The sequence below is a fragment of the Syngnathus typhle genome, linkage group LG9 (assembly GCF_033458585.1).
Source record: "Syngnathus typhle isolate RoL2023-S1 ecotype Sweden linkage group LG9, RoL_Styp_1.0, whole genome shotgun sequence".
Classification (NCBI taxonomy): Eukaryota; Metazoa; Chordata; class Actinopteri; order Syngnathiformes; family Syngnathidae; genus Syngnathus; species Syngnathus typhle.
The window spans coordinates 5419788-5434180 of NC_083746.1; the positions used below are offsets into that span (position 1 = coordinate 5419788).

A 14393-nucleotide genomic window follows, 5' to 3' on the forward strand; every position below is an offset into this window, starting at 1 on the left:
ATTGCGGAAGACTCCAACAATTGTAAAAATGAACCGCAACAGCACTACGCACACACAATCTAGTTCAATATTAATTTTTATTTTCAATGTGTACTCCTAAGCAATATTTTCAAGCCCTTGAAAAATGCAAAATTTTCCAGTTAGTAAAAAAAAAAAAAAAAAATTAAAATTACAATCTCAGATATTACACTTCAGGTATGTTAGGAACAGTGCCGGCACTGAATCTGGGACCGGCAACGAAGGCATCACTGTCTGAGCCTTCGTCCATGTCCATTTCATCCGACAGTTGCTGACGGATGAGCGCCACCCTGAAAGATGAGAGCAGTTACCTTTCGATTGCGATGTGTGCATTTGATAACATTGCAAATACACCAGCCAGAGTGCACACCTGGATTTAGAAAGGATGACGGGTGCTTCTCTGTAGTTGGAGAAGTAGCTACACTTGGACCACTAGGCGGACAAATCAACACAGACGTTAAGCATTTGAAATTCAGTGTACGTTTATAGAAATCAAAATGGTCTTGGCTCCTTACCATGTGAGCGGAATCATCGGTACCAAGATGGACTCCTTTCTGACACAAAGGCCTGAGCAAATTGATACCTGCACATAGAACATATCCGCCCAGACTGTCAGTTTAATCAGATTATTATATGAGTTTAAATACGATCAATCACACCAACAAAACTTCCACCATTGGTGGTGGTCCTAAAAATATACTGACAAACCTTTTGTCCTGTTGTTCCCGTACTTGCGCTCCCACTGGTCCAACACAATGCTGAGGTACCGGGGAGACTCGAAAAATCTCAGGTATTTCGATGAAGACGGCGATGGGAAAATCCGCTCAAACTGTCCGCGGCGGCCCAACTCGTCTTCGCTCTCGGCGAGGACGCGGACATCGTTGGGAGTCAAAACATCCAGCACTGTTGCCAGGATACTCTGACAGAAGGAAGAAAAGTTGAATTGGAGGACAGTGTCACTGGCTGCAACTTTAGGTATCCACACAATCTATATTACATTTAGTAAATCACAAGAGTAAACCCCTCACAATTTCGTAATCATTTTGATAACAGTGCTAAGTCAGCCTGCGGATCACTTGATACCATACTGCAAATCAGAGGTAGGCAATTCATTAGAAATCTGCAAAACATGAATTTAATGACAGTCGATTGTATTGTTTTAATAATCTGCCATTGTGTAGTCCTGGTATTTGTTGCCGTACCAAGGAAATAAAAACTGAAGATAAAATAGAGGAAAGTTTATTTAGTTATATGAAATTGCCATATCTACACATATTAATGATAAACCTTGCAAGACGTTTTATAAATCTTTAAGTTCATCCATCTTTGGTAAGCGAGTGAAATTATGTGCTTTTATTTTCTTTTACTCCATGTTTCCCTAAGAGTGACTGTGTACCTGATCAGCAAAGCGCTGTTTGAGGTAAAACGCCCGTTTCACTTTCTCGTCGACTGAGATTTCCAGACTGCTCGTCTCCTTGTTCACAGCACACAAACTATATACACACGCAGGAGACAAAACTATTATTACACATTTTAGTTTATAGAAGTCTCTAGTAAAGCACGTTCCCTCATCATACCTGCTGTTGGAGCTGGAGGTGCTTCCACTGGAGGAGACAACATCCTCTCGATGAGGAATACGAAAGCCCGCAAGGTTCAAGAGGTCTCGAATCATTTGGCCCTTGATGGAAACATCTAATGCTGTGTTGGAATGGAGGCTGCATGATGGAAACAAACAATAATGGTCAGTTCTTTAGTGAAGAATGTGTGAAAGTGAAAAATGAACACCGTTTCGCCAATGGTACCCAGTGCGTGTGTATTACCTGGGTGAAATGTTGACTTCTAGGATCCAGGGTTTCAAGTTTTCATCTAACATGATATCAAAGCCGAACAGCTCGTGGCAGCTGTAAGGTGTACGTACATGCATCTTGAGCAGAGAGTTCACGTATGGTTCTGACCTGATGACACATCCGGGAGACAGACAGGACGTCAGCTCCAAAAGCATATAACATATCTTTAAAAGCAGCGTAATTTCTCATGTATAATACGCACACTAAAAATTTTACAAATTAAGGGGCTACACGGGTAGAAGGGAAACAAAGAAATCCGTCACATTGTCTGGATGAATTAAAGAGAGATGATAAAAGTGGAATCTGACATTCAGTCGGAGGTACAGAAGGGGTGTAATTTTGGGGGATGTGTACTATGGACGAGGGCATATACACAATAAATTACAGTAAAACAAAAAGAGAATTGTCTTACGCAATTATTGTTTTGATGACAATGTCTTTAATCTTCTCCCAAATCAAGGTGGTGTTTACTCCTCTGGAGCCGAGATACTGCCACAAGGCCTTCACAGCCCTGAAAATAAACAAGTGTATTCAGGCTATGTTTAAACACGTACAGGAGTTCTTAAAACATTTTTGCCCCCTCTAGGGAGGAAAAAAACCCACACTGCTGGCATCAGTGTGAACAAAATCATTTTTGTAGACAGAGAAATAAATGGTTGCTGTTCAATGAAATACACATAAAAATGTATAATCGGTTTATATGACTATATAATAGCACACACTGGGTAATAACACAAAAGGAGACAAGCAAAAGAATAAAAAAAATAATAATTTAATGTTACCATTTGTGTCCCTGGCAGGCTTTGTCATCACTGTTGGCCTGGTACTCTGAATTTTTCTTGTTGACGCTGTAATTGGTCAAATGCATGAACTTGTTGCCAAGTGTCTTCATGGAGGGTGAATATCTGCAGAGAGAGAAAAGTTCCAAGTTTAATTCATTAGTTACCCGCTGCACATTTTAGGTTAAAAGTCACTCGGGTAAAAGGCTAGCAAACACTGACTTGCAGCTAGCAAAGCGGACCAGTCCATCTGAGAAGAGGTATATTCTGAGCGGGTCGTAGCAGGTCACGTAGACATAGATGCGCAAGTCAAACTTGTTACCACCGATGAGGTAGGGCTTGTGGATATACCTGACAAACACAAATATTCTCATTGCTAGAAAAACACTGCAACAAATGTATTTGTATCTATGGACAAAAGTATTGGTACAATATGAATAATATAAGGATATTACCATTGTTATTTATTATTATGATTATTTTTTGCCTCTTTCAAGGCATTTTCAATGGTGGCCCCAAGACTTACTTCTGGACCAGAAGGGACTTCTTGCGTGGAATCTGGCTCCATTTGTGGATGACCTGAATTCCCACTCCTCTGGCTGAGGCTGGCTGTTGGGGGGAAAAAGTCTTGTTAAAGAAAAATAAGTCTGCAATTGTGTGTGTGTGTGTGGGGGGGAGGGAATCTTGATAAACAAGAATGAATTTACAGGTTTGATGATCCACTTCTGTCTGGAGCCGTCCTTCCACGACTTGCGTAGCTGCAGGATGTCTTGAGGAAGGACAAAGGTGCGGGGGATAAAGTTGAACTCCTGCTTGCCGAAGCGATGCTGCATCTTGGACAGATTCTTCCAAAGACGGTCCTTCCTGCCAATCTGGAATGTTCCGGGGAAATGGTTCAACTAAAAAAATGTCAGAAGGCGACAAAACAGAGTTAAGTGAGAAAACATATGGCTTTTTATTTGGACTGACTGATTCCAAACAGCGTCGCATTTTCACCTTCTGGTGCTCTAGAAGAGTCTTAAAACAAAGAGACTTCATGTGGTGTCCCCAGCAGCCCAACCAGTCATGGCTTTCTATCAACACACTGAACGTTAAGTGCTTTGATCTTGTGAAAAATTACACAAAAACTGCACTTGAGGCAACCTACTCCTGGTGTGCATGAAGTGCGACCTGGCGATGGCGTTCCTCACAACGTTGGGCGTGACTGTGCTAATCTTCCACTTTAAAAGTCGCGTTTGCTCTTCAGGCAGCAATTCAACTACAAGGACATACAACAAATTGAAAAATGACATCAGATCGGAGTCGACTGGAACGGAACTGTAATCCTCCTTTAAGTTGCCATCTCCACGAAATGCACTTAAACAGGGCTGTTTTCACATCACGGTCGGTGCTGTTTCTTTGATCAAGCTTTGGGTGTCAAATCAGAAAAGGGAGGAAGGAATCTCTATGACAGAAAGTGTGTGTGTGTGTAGTGTGTGTTCATACTGTACCTTGTTCATTGGCAGCACTGAAATAGAGTGTGGGAGGGATGAGTGGGAACAGGCTGGGAACAAGAGCCGGTTTCTGCACCTGATTGTTTTCCGCTTCCAACGACATGGGTTCCTCAACACTGGTAAGATAGAGATGAAAATTCGAAAAAAAATCTATTTCAGTCCCCCTAAATATTTTACTGATAAGTACAATTTAATGTTATCATTAAGCATCGTCAAAACGCAGAATTTCTTTTTTGATACAGGTGGTTTTCTCTCATTGAATGCATCTAAGGTCATGGCTGTTGAGCCTACGTGCCGCCAGCAGAATACGGTACAATGTGGGTCTCTCTCCACCATGCCAACTTGCGATCCCATCATAACGATCACACGCTAGAGAGAAAGTTGTCCAATCAAAATGACGAGCACTCACATGACAGTCATGTAGGAGGTGAAGTTCGGTGAAGATGAAGGACGAGTGGATCTTCGCTTCCCGCTTTTGAGGCAGCTAACGCATATGTGAACTACACCTGCACGAGCTACGAGCCTGAGTTTTCAGACGAGGGCAGGGTTACCAAATGACCACATAAAGCCCACAATGGCAGGTGGTCTATTTCGCGGGAGAAGCACCTACGAGTGTTTGGTGGAGACTTGTACAGTCGAGCGACAACAATGTGGTGCACAATGCTACAGAGCTTTCCACCGTACTCTGCTGCTTTCAGCCTCACCAAACAATAGCCGTGCAAAGAATGAACACAGGAACCGATGCATGTATGCTGTATGTCACTGGGGGCGGGGGGGCACCAAACAGTAGGACTAGATGTCAGTTCAATGACCACAAAATGGGGGGGGGGGGGGGCGGACGACAGCAAATGTGTATAAAATACGGACATCCGAGTCAATTCCGACAAGGCATTAATGTAAACCCTATGAACAAAAAATTCATCTTAATGAGCACAGTTAACTTGGAAAAAATATTCTGTCAGCCTAGCGTGTCATTTGGTTCCTCTACAAAAGGGCCAGCATTGGGCGCGATATTGATACCTGGTACTGGACCATCCCTAATAAAAACAAACAAACTCGCTCTTACAAATTCCGTCAAAATTAAATAAAAACCAAGTGTGATGAAAAATCCCAAATTATTATCACCCTGGTGTGTGTGTTGTGTGCAGGAATAACAGGAAGTCTCACCCAGTAATGTGTACTACCGATGCAATGGACGAAGAGCTGTCGACACTGGATGACTCCGAACAATCTGGGTGAAAAAAATTAAAACAATTATACTGGGGGGGAAAAAGAGCCAGCAGGTTGTAGGTAATATGACGGCGCTATGAGGGAATTGCCAAGCACTTCCATCGCAAGCGTGCATGTCGATGACTTTACCATCATCATCATCATCATCATCATCGCTGCAGGCTGTCTCCAACTCATAAGGTAGCTCCTCCTCACCGCTGCAATCCACCTGCATATCGCATTCTGAGCTGGAAGACAAATACAGGATTAAATACAATCTTGAGAGTGTTTAAAAAGAAGCTATTCACTTGAGAGCGCAGGATGGAACGTTAAAAATAAATAAATGAAAACGGTTCAGGGTGTCTGGACTGTGTAATCTTTTTGAACAGTCTTACCTCGCATCTGTGGCCTCAGACTGAGAAGGAGGGGGGGTCAAGCACAAAGATGTGAGAGGACTAGTTTGTGTCTGCTTTGTCAGGTGGATGGCGGAGATCTTGGTGGTCACAGAGCCCATTAGAGCGCCTGAAGGACGGAGCAATGGTTAAGAATCTCATCCAAGTGTGGATGAGACTGGTCTGCTTTTAATTACCTGGGAGGGTGTCCAACGGCCCGGGCAGATCCTTTGGTGTGGCGCTGACATTGAGCCCATTTTGCATCTGACCATTGAGTTTACCACTTCTGCTTCTATTTATATTCAATGGACTTTGAGGGAATTCTTTGTTTGAATCCAAAGCTACTGGTGTTAGAGGCTTAACATAAACTAGTGGTGGAAAATCACCTATGACTTGAAGGGGATTGTTCGCTGCAGCCGATTTAGCATGAGCATTTTGCGTCTGACTGAACTTTGCTGCAGAGTTCCGCTGGTTGGAAATAGTCAACGGATAGCTCTTGCTCATCTCCCCTTTGGCGTCAATGCTGGAGGTATGTTTTTCCATCTTTGTTCCTTGGTACTCAATAGGAATAAGGCGTAAAGGAGGCACCGAAGGTGTGGAGGAGAGTTCTGCAGTTTCGAGCTAAAACAAAACAACGAGACAAACAAAACGAGCGTTCAAACCAAAAATGCTGTATTGCTTTCATCCATCATTATGGTCGTGCAATGATTCCGTAGATTTCGCAGAGTTTGTTGTTGTCCAACAAGGAGCTGAACGGGAGGAAACTTTAGCCTGGGTTGTTAGTGGAAGTCACAGACTTTGTTGTACGTGCTTTTTCAAAGTCACTAATACATTATTATTAAACCCTTTGTAGCAGGTCATATCTCTAAGAAATAGTGGAGGATTAGTTTACGTTAATGCCTTTCTGACTGTTAATTAAAACGGAACATTGTGATTTCAGTAAAGGCAGAATTTTCTCTTATAAGATTGTGAAGATGTACCAAATGAGTTTCTGCTAAATATATTTTATACCTCAGACATGTTTATCTGCATAGAAGAGCGTCCTTGGACTCGTTGCAAGGTGTCAACGCTCGGACAGCCGAGGACTTCCTTTTTGATGGCAGAAGAAAAATTGTCACCCGTGTCCATGGTGCTGCTCACAAGTGGCTTTTCCCCCGTCGACTTGATTGCCCTAGGAACTCCGCTAAACCTTAGCGATTTACTGGGCATGGATTGCCTCTGGGTTGCATTCCCTTGCTCCTGAGCGTATGAGAAGGCAGGAAGTTTGGCGCACACTTTTTTAGGACGAGGCACTTGAGCAGTCGCAACTGTCTCTAGGCTGATGTTGACCAATGGTATGGGCGACATGGCGGCGTTGTGGCAGGCCTGGGTGATACCACCGTTCCAGGTTGCGGACTTGTTGCTGGGCATGGCACTTCAAAACGAGACAATGACAAATCCTCCTCTGAAAAGACACTTGAGGTTTTTGGAGACGTCAGCTGAAACTAGTCAAACTTGGGCATTTTCCAGATTGATTTGGATAAAAGGTTCTTGCTAGATGCTGATGAGCAACAGCAATCATCACTGCGATCCAAGCTCAAATACCTGCAAAGAAGACAAACCCAAGTGACTCGTGGAGACAAGGAAACATTGAGTTAAACAACTATGCCCAACAAGTTAAACAACTAGACCCAACAAGGACAATAATGAATTATCTTCAAGTTCACAACATTCATTACTTGCTAGTCATACAGTTGTCTGCAAGTAAAAACGGAGCAGAATGTTACTCTGCCAATCCAATTCAGTGTGCACCCTAACATTTTCTTCAAGCGCTCCTTAAATTTTGAGTTAGGGCTTACACTGTGCTCCAAGTAAAAGTGTTCGTCTGGAGCCCTGACATTTAGGTGTAAATAATATGAAATAAAAGCTGGAATTCTTAACTTTGCACGATACTGTATTGCTAAGTGTGAGTTTTATCTCAACAAAAATAGGAGGCGATAATCACGATACAGGGTAAGTCACACGGAGTATGAAAGCGATGACAATATTAACACAAGTTTACTGTTGATGTATAAACTTGCACAAGACCAACAAGTCCAAATGACAAGCGACGACTTGTTCACCCCCACTGTCAAGTCGGTTCATTTGTGGGGTGGGAAAAGCACCGTTATCCTTGACACACAAATACGATAAAGTGGATAAGATGTCGTATTTAAGGTAAATCTTTATCGAATACCGGTGTCTCTGATTTTTCGAGTAGAATGAAGAGCTAGCTAACCACTTGATGCTAGCTTTGAATCGTATGAATCACAGTTACGCCATAGCAAAACGTACAACAGCGTTACAAAGATAAAACACTGCCTTCGATACAAGTTGGGAAAAATAACATTAAACTTACTTGAACGTGGAGAAAGAGGCCAGCACGTTGTGTGGCAGTTCCTCTTTCCACCCCAAGAGGAGTGAATGGCTCCACTTTCACATGGCAAGGGTCTGACGACAAGAGAGGGGCCGGGGAATCCGGGTGAGCAGTGACGCATCACGGCGACAGCAGTTATGACTGCTGATGACTTCCGGTTCGCGAATTCAATGGCGCGCCCCCAGCTGGCGTCCAACGTCAACGCACGTCAAATCACCGCATAAAAACTTTTTTTAGTTTCGGTATTTAAAAATCAATAAACAAAATATAAAAAGAAACAGATTTTTGATAATCATGTTTTTTTCTGAAAAGAAACAATTATATTTGTTTAGACGCGGTATTGTAGATCAGCAAGTTCACCAGCAGAGGGCTCTCGAGATGCGATTATGGTTGCTTTCAGTACAGCGGACCTTGGTCATACTTTTTAACTACTGGTCCCCAATTCCACCAATAATATTCAAACTTTAAAGCTGTATTACTACATAACAATGTACTGCATTTTCTTCATGAAGCATGTTGCTACTATTCTACTTCTGTTGTATTCTATTCTATGGAACCATTTATACCACTTAGGTCGTAGGTGAGGTCAAGCCTATGCCATCTGACAGAGGCATCCTGTAATGGGTGCCAGCCAATTGCAGGTTATTCACATATAAGGACAATTCAGATAACCTAACAAGCTTGTTTTTGGAATATGGGGAAGAAACAGGAGTACCCACAGAAAACCCAAACATGGGGAATATATGCAAACCTCACATAGGAAAGCCAAAGGCCAGTTTTGAAATGTGAACCTCAGAAATGTGAAGTTGATGTGCTGACCATTCGATTCTTTTCTATTAGATTCCATTCAGTTCGAGTCCCCTCAGTGTTTCCAGTCTTTCGCTTCCCTCCTTTCTTCTCACAACTTTTTAACCTCCACGTTCTCTATTCCATCTTTCATCCAATATGGTCAGCTTACCACTTGCCTTTCTTCCCTGATTTAACTCTCACCTGTACCCATCACTTTTCCCGTTCTTTATCGTATCACTTCCTCTCTCTCTCTTTCCCAAGCAGAGAGTGAGAGAGAGCGAGCGAGAGAGAGAAAGAGGGAGGTTGCTGAGAGGTGGCTGAAGAGCTTCTACAGTCTATTCACAGAGAGTAAGTGAGAGTGCACAGGACACAAAAAGAGGAGAAGTAAAATCTTACTCTCCTCCTCCCGGATGATCTCTTAACTTGTGAACCTGACAGGAATATAACAGAAGAGGACACTTTTTTTTTTCCTGAGCTGGGATGAATATGGAACCTAATTTTGTCGTCAACTACTAGAAGAAAACAAGAATAAAGGAAAAGACTTAAAGGAAAGTAATGAAAATCACTAGAACATTTTCAAATATCTAGAATTCGTATTATTTGAATTGATTTTTATATCTACAGCGGGGGGAAAAAAGAAAAGAGAAGCCATACATATGTGGAGCAAAAGGGATGCCGGAATCTTATTTCGGAAGACAATAGCAAAACTCAGGAACCTGCACTGGAAGAAAAAAAGCTCATTTGTGACAAGAAACAAGTTTTAAAACGGATGATTAAAAATAATCATTATTTGAAAGGAAAAGGAGAGCCAATTAAAAGTTAGATATAGAGAGAAAGCGCTGACGACAAATAAAGAGGAAAGCAACAATAGAAAGTGATCTGAAGAAAGTTCAAGGATTACAGACCCAGAAGAAGGCGACTGGGACAATGACACATCCTCTCCTCATCTTCATCCTCCACTTGGCGGCGTTGATGGCGGAAGGCGTGCCTCAGGTGCAGCTGGAGCGCTGGGTGCGCTCGGGCCTGCAGTCCCTGGAGTGGGACCGGCTGGACCGCTGCCTGCGTGCCTCCTCTCACTCGGAAACCGAGTGTCGGCGGTTCGCCCACCTGCCGCCCTCCGCCGTGGCCGTCTACATCTCCGAGCCGCAACCCGCCACTGCAGGTGACGCATCAAAAGTCACACCTTTGACATTGAGATCTCAAGCTAGTGTTATAGGGTGTGACATTAAGGTTTCAAAGTATGATTTCGAGGGGATTAGGGTTCGCTTTGGGTTTCCTTCCACATTTATTTACATGTTTGCATTATAATTTTTGGGTGAAAGTTCAATGAATAAACATGAATTTACTGATATTGTTTGGAAAACGTCTCACAAAGGACAATGTAAATAAATACTTCACAATCTCACATTCCTAACAGATATATGGTAACTGAAGTTGAATAGTTAAATTACTTTGGTTGTGACTGTGAACATGATTGATTTATATTGTGACCCAGGTGCCGCCGACAAAGTGCTTGCCATCCTCCCAGACTCTTACTCGTCCAGTGGGATGATCAGCTCCAAATTTCGGAGTGCTTTTAGCATGGGCCCATTGGTGAACAGGAGGGAGAGCAGACACAGGTACCAACCTCCGGCTTTCCCTGCCTCCATGAGCCATGACGCCGTTCTGGTGCTGGACCCGAATCCCGGCGAGAACTTCGGACACCCGGTTGCCCTCTTCTACGTGGACCTAAATGTGACAAAGAAGAGATGTGCCCACCTCGATGGCATTTACCTGGGTGAGTCTAGTTGATTGAGTTTCAGCTGCAGTTAGTTTTTAATAAACACTACAATCGCATTGAGTAAAGCGAAGACCTCCAGCAAAGCCAGAACTTTCAAATGTGAGTTGTTTTACTATTTTTTAATTTCATTATGGGAAGTGAGGAAAAGGATGTCGCTTGGGATATTGTGTCTTTTTAGCATTCACACCAAAGGCCTGCAACTGGGCCACGGTCTGAGGCAGCATGGTGCTTTCTCATTAGATTCTGGAGGTGATCAGGATTCTGGTCCATTTGAAGCATGCAAATCAAAAGTTGGTCGGACAACATGCAAACTTGTGCTTTTTGGTGGTTTGAAAAATAACACATCACAGCTTAAGAGAGATAGATAAAAGGCCATCAGGGAGAGTGAACAAAGTGCTTCAAAAAAAAGAAAAGAAAATTGTCCGGGGGGACAGGAAGTGAGTATCGGATCCTCACAAACTCAGTAAAAGAAACTGTGGTAAAAGTGCAAATTGCTCACCCCCCTCTGTGAAAAAGATTGCAGACAGATGTTAAGGTGAATTTGGCCTGTGTGCCTCACCAGTCAATTATTTATACACACACACACACACAAAATGGTATGCCCCCTGCTGAGTTCTAAGGATAGATTTGGGATAGCTTTTTTTTTTTTTTCTAAATCTGAAGAGGTCTCCAAAAAGTCTTTTGGGGCAAAGAACTCCAAAAAGCAGCATCTTTATTCGGCTCCAGTGGAATGTTTTTTTCCTGGTCTTGAGTGAACTCTATTCATTGCATCTATTGCATCTTCAGGAGAAGAGTGTTTAACTCAGGCCTTGAAAGGTCGCTGTCAGAACCAGCTGAAGCGTCGGCAAGCCGGGCCCGAGAGGCTTATGGGACATGGGCACGGCTGGCTGGTGGGCGGAGCTTCACGCAAAGATACCTTTAGCAGTCCAGTCAGTGGGCGGCTCTGTGAGGTCCACTTCCTTCCTTTGGTGGTCAGAGTCGGAGACAGCAACCGGACCCAGAGACTCAAATGTGTAGGTCAGTTTCAAACCTGATGTGAGGACATGTTGATCATGTTGAATTTCTATAACCTCATTTTGCTTGTGCAGATCACACAGACTTCTCCAGGTGTCCTCAATTGGTGCCCATTGGATCCCCAAGTTTGCCCATCTCGAGCTGTGAGCTAAACAAAAACACCAGACGCTGTCACCAGCAGCCACTGGCCACTCAACTCTCCTGCCGCCTTTACCAGACCTGCGACCATGCCGTGCTTATCTCTGGTAGAATCCGCACCACAGCTTTCGGCCTCAATGTCCAATAACGTTATTGGCTTACCAGTTTGATTTTTTTTGCGTCAGGTGGCTGGCGGCAACAGATGACGTTCCAGCGACACGTGCAGAATCTTCAGAGGTTCTACAGAATGTTGCGGATGAATGGTTTTCACAAAGATCACATCAAGACCTTCTTTGCAAGCAGTGGGCACATTCCAGGTAGGACTTCCTAAAGATGATATTGCAATTATAAATGGAACAGTGCAGGTAACTTCTTTGTCCATGTTCTTCCGCTGCAGAGGAGCTGGAGGGTGCTTACTCAGCCACGGAGAAGGCGGTGATCCGTAACCACGTGTCCTATGTCTGCAGGAAACAACACTGCGCCGACTCACTAGTGCTTTATCTGAACTCACCCACGCGCAGTGATGGGACCATGCTACTATGGGACGCCAACCTCAACGGCATTGTAAGATGGAGGGAGACACAGCCAGATAGTGTTGTTGATCAGATTGAGGCAGAACATAGAGGAACTAGAGAGGAGCCTTACCTGTTTAGTTGATTGCTTCTACTTCCAGGCTGATCTGAAGGAGCGCTACTCAGTCAACGAGCTGTTGACTGACCTGGCCGGCTGCAGGGCAACTCGTGTTTTGTTGTTCGTGGATCAGAGCTACAGCGGCGTTCTTTCCAAAAGGCTGAGAGGCTCCCAGAAACATCTCAATGTGGTTTTGATCCAGAATCAAAAATTGTTTAACCAAAACTACCAGAACCACAGGGTGGCTATGAGCTGGGAGGACAGCAGCTGGGGTCATATTGGTCCCTCAACCTGCTTGCTGGATTACCTGGAGAAGGTATTTTAATGAATTAGAAGTTCCAAGAGCTCATTTACTCAACAAATATTCTGAAAAAAAAAAAAACCTGTAACAACCTGATTGCAGAGTGCGGGGGCTTCCCACCTGTTGGACCGGTGGGCCAACCTTTTGAACATCACCCTGGCAGGAGCTCCATGCAACGCCACACCTCCGCTAACGGACAGCGAGATGCGGCGGTGGTACCAGGGATGCCAGAACCTGCCAACCGCGCTCTGGCACAGAAAGTACAGGGGGATCAACTAAGAAAGGGGGGAACCCTAAGAGACTGACAGAGTGAGCGCAAGAGAAAGCGAAAGAGCGAGAGAGAGAGCGAAAGAGAGACCTCACACACACAGAAAATACATGTTAGAGTTTATCACATGCATGTGTAGATGGACAGTAGATCCAATGTGCTTGTGTTTGACGTGTGTTTGTGTGTCCGTGTATGTATGTATAGTGTGTGTCTGGGTTTGTGTGCGTGTATAAGTGTGTTTTCTGCCCTAACGCTGAACCTGGACTGCAACCATGATGATGACAGCTCATCCCAAGGGGGTGTCCTGAACCTGAACCCCATTTGTGTTGATATGTGTGTGGAGGTTCAGCAAAAGGACACACTTGGGTCAAAGTGTGTGTGTGTGTGCGTGTGTGTGTTAGTTCAACATTTCACAACTGATCACTTGTCTCTTTTTTTTGTCATTTCTTTGCTTCCTCTTTTCATCCACCACCTACCATCCTTTCTGTTTTTAAATTAATTTATCCACTTATCCTTTTAACCAAAGCTCCCCTTTAACTTAATTGGCTGCACATTGTTATTGTTATTTTGATCATAATAGTTATTTTGATAATAAGTTAACTCTCAAAACAGTTCTATCTGCTATTTGTAATGGATAAAAATATAGTTTAGTATGGTAGTAGTATAAATAAAGTATACGTATATACTTAGAATATGATACCATGTTTGCACAAGTAGTAGTTTGGATTTTGAGACGGATGCTGGAAGACCTTTATTACAAAAACTGCGGCAACTGGGGAATTCCCTACGCACATCGATGTGACCCGAAAAAAAAAAAAAACCAGCTGGGATAGGCTCCAGCTCACCCAAAGATAAAAATAGAAATTGAAAATCTGTAAATGGTTGGATGAATTTTTCTCCTGTAGAAAAAAACAACAACGATGAGACCAAAATAAAACATAATTTGCATATCTTATCATCCCAGAATGATATCAGATTTGAAAACATAGAGATGTTTTTCTGTGCCCCGAATAAAGCAAGAAGAGCAAGAGACGCTAAGGACACGGAAGGAGAAGCTGAGATTGGCCTGCGATGATCATGATTAAAAGATGAAGCACTGAGACTGCCCTCACTGCTACACCGGCTGGCCATGGCTTTTTAATAAGGGCACCACTCCTGTGTGCATACATGTGTGCGAGTGTGTGTGTGTGTGTGTGTGAATGGTGAATCACACACTCTGGCAAGAACTCATTACTGATAATGTGTTGTCTACTTTTTAATTGTTTTTGTCCTGTCCCGAAGTTGACCTCCTCTATTTTCGTCAACCTCCAACTAACAACGTACACTACATAGACAAAAGT

General features: G+C 43.4%; 2 protein-coding genes across 3 annotated transcripts; one reads left to right on the plus strand and one right to left on the minus strand.

The window, feature by feature from the left end:
* Nucleotides 1–58: 58 nt before the first annotated feature.
* ttll4 (tubulin tyrosine ligase-like family, member 4) lies at nt 59–8262 on the minus strand. 2 transcript variants are annotated; one of them, XM_061287276.1, is made up of 21 exons: nt 8116–8262; nt 6750–7322; nt 5936–6359; nt 5742–5868; nt 5504–5594; nt 5305–5366; nt 4135–4253; nt 3792–3902; nt 3641–3717; nt 3352–3543; nt 3171–3253; nt 2867–2995; nt 2648–2770; nt 2278–2376; nt 1839–1973; nt 1596–1733; nt 1415–1511; nt 727–937; nt 534–601; nt 389–450; nt 59–308 (listed from the first exon to the last, which is right to left on the minus strand). In XM_061287276.1, the coding sequence occupies exons 2-21, from the start codon at nt 7146–7148 to the stop codon at nt 185–187; spliced, it is 2871 nt and encodes a 956-aa protein (XP_061143260.1). In that variant the 5' UTR covers nt 7149–7322; nt 8116–8262; the 3' UTR covers nt 59–184. The 2 variants fall into 2 exon arrangements, with proteins under 2 accessions (XP_061143260.1, XP_061143259.1); XM_061287275.1 differs by having other exon boundaries at nt 5305–5368; nt 5497–5594.
* Nucleotides 8263–9849: 1587 nt separating this feature from the next.
* Nucleotides 9850–13703, plus strand: si:ch211-67e16.11 (uncharacterized). The gene is made up of 8 exons (XM_061286348.1): nt 9850–10084; nt 10418–10699; nt 11489–11719; nt 11791–11961; nt 12040–12171; nt 12252–12418; nt 12528–12800; nt 12888–13703. The coding sequence occupies exons 1-8, from the start codon at nt 9850–9852 to the stop codon at nt 13062–13064; spliced, it is 1668 nt and encodes a 555-aa protein (XP_061142332.1). The 3' UTR covers nt 13065–13703.
* Nucleotides 13704–14393: the final 690 nt, after the last annotated feature.

Bases quoted from the DNA above. Each gene is read 5' to 3' on its own strand.
- ttll4 (XM_061287275.1), bottom strand. From the start codon at position 7,148: ATGCCCAGCAACAAGTCCGCAACCTGGAACGGTGGTATCACCCAGGCC. The intron at 3,254-3,351 runs GTAAATTCATTC...TCCCCCCAACAG, and splicing joins AGAAGTGGATCATCAAACCT to CCAGCCTCAGCCAGAGGAGT. The intron at 1,974-2,277 runs GTAAGACAATTC...ATGTGTCATCAG, and splicing joins GTCATCAAAACAATAATTGC to GTCAGAACCATACGTGAACT.
- si:ch211-67e16.11 (XM_061286348.1), top strand. From the start codon at position 9,850: ATGACACATCCTCTCCTCATCTTCATCCTCCACTTGGCGGCGTTGATG. The intron at 11,962-12,039 runs GTAGAATCCGCA...TTTTTGCGTCAG, and splicing joins CCATGCCGTGCTTATCTCTG to GTGGCTGGCGGCAACAGATG. The intron at 12,172-12,251 runs GTAGGACTTCCT...CTTCCGCTGCAG, and splicing joins AAGCAGTGGGCACATTCCAG to AGGAGCTGGAGGGTGCTTAC.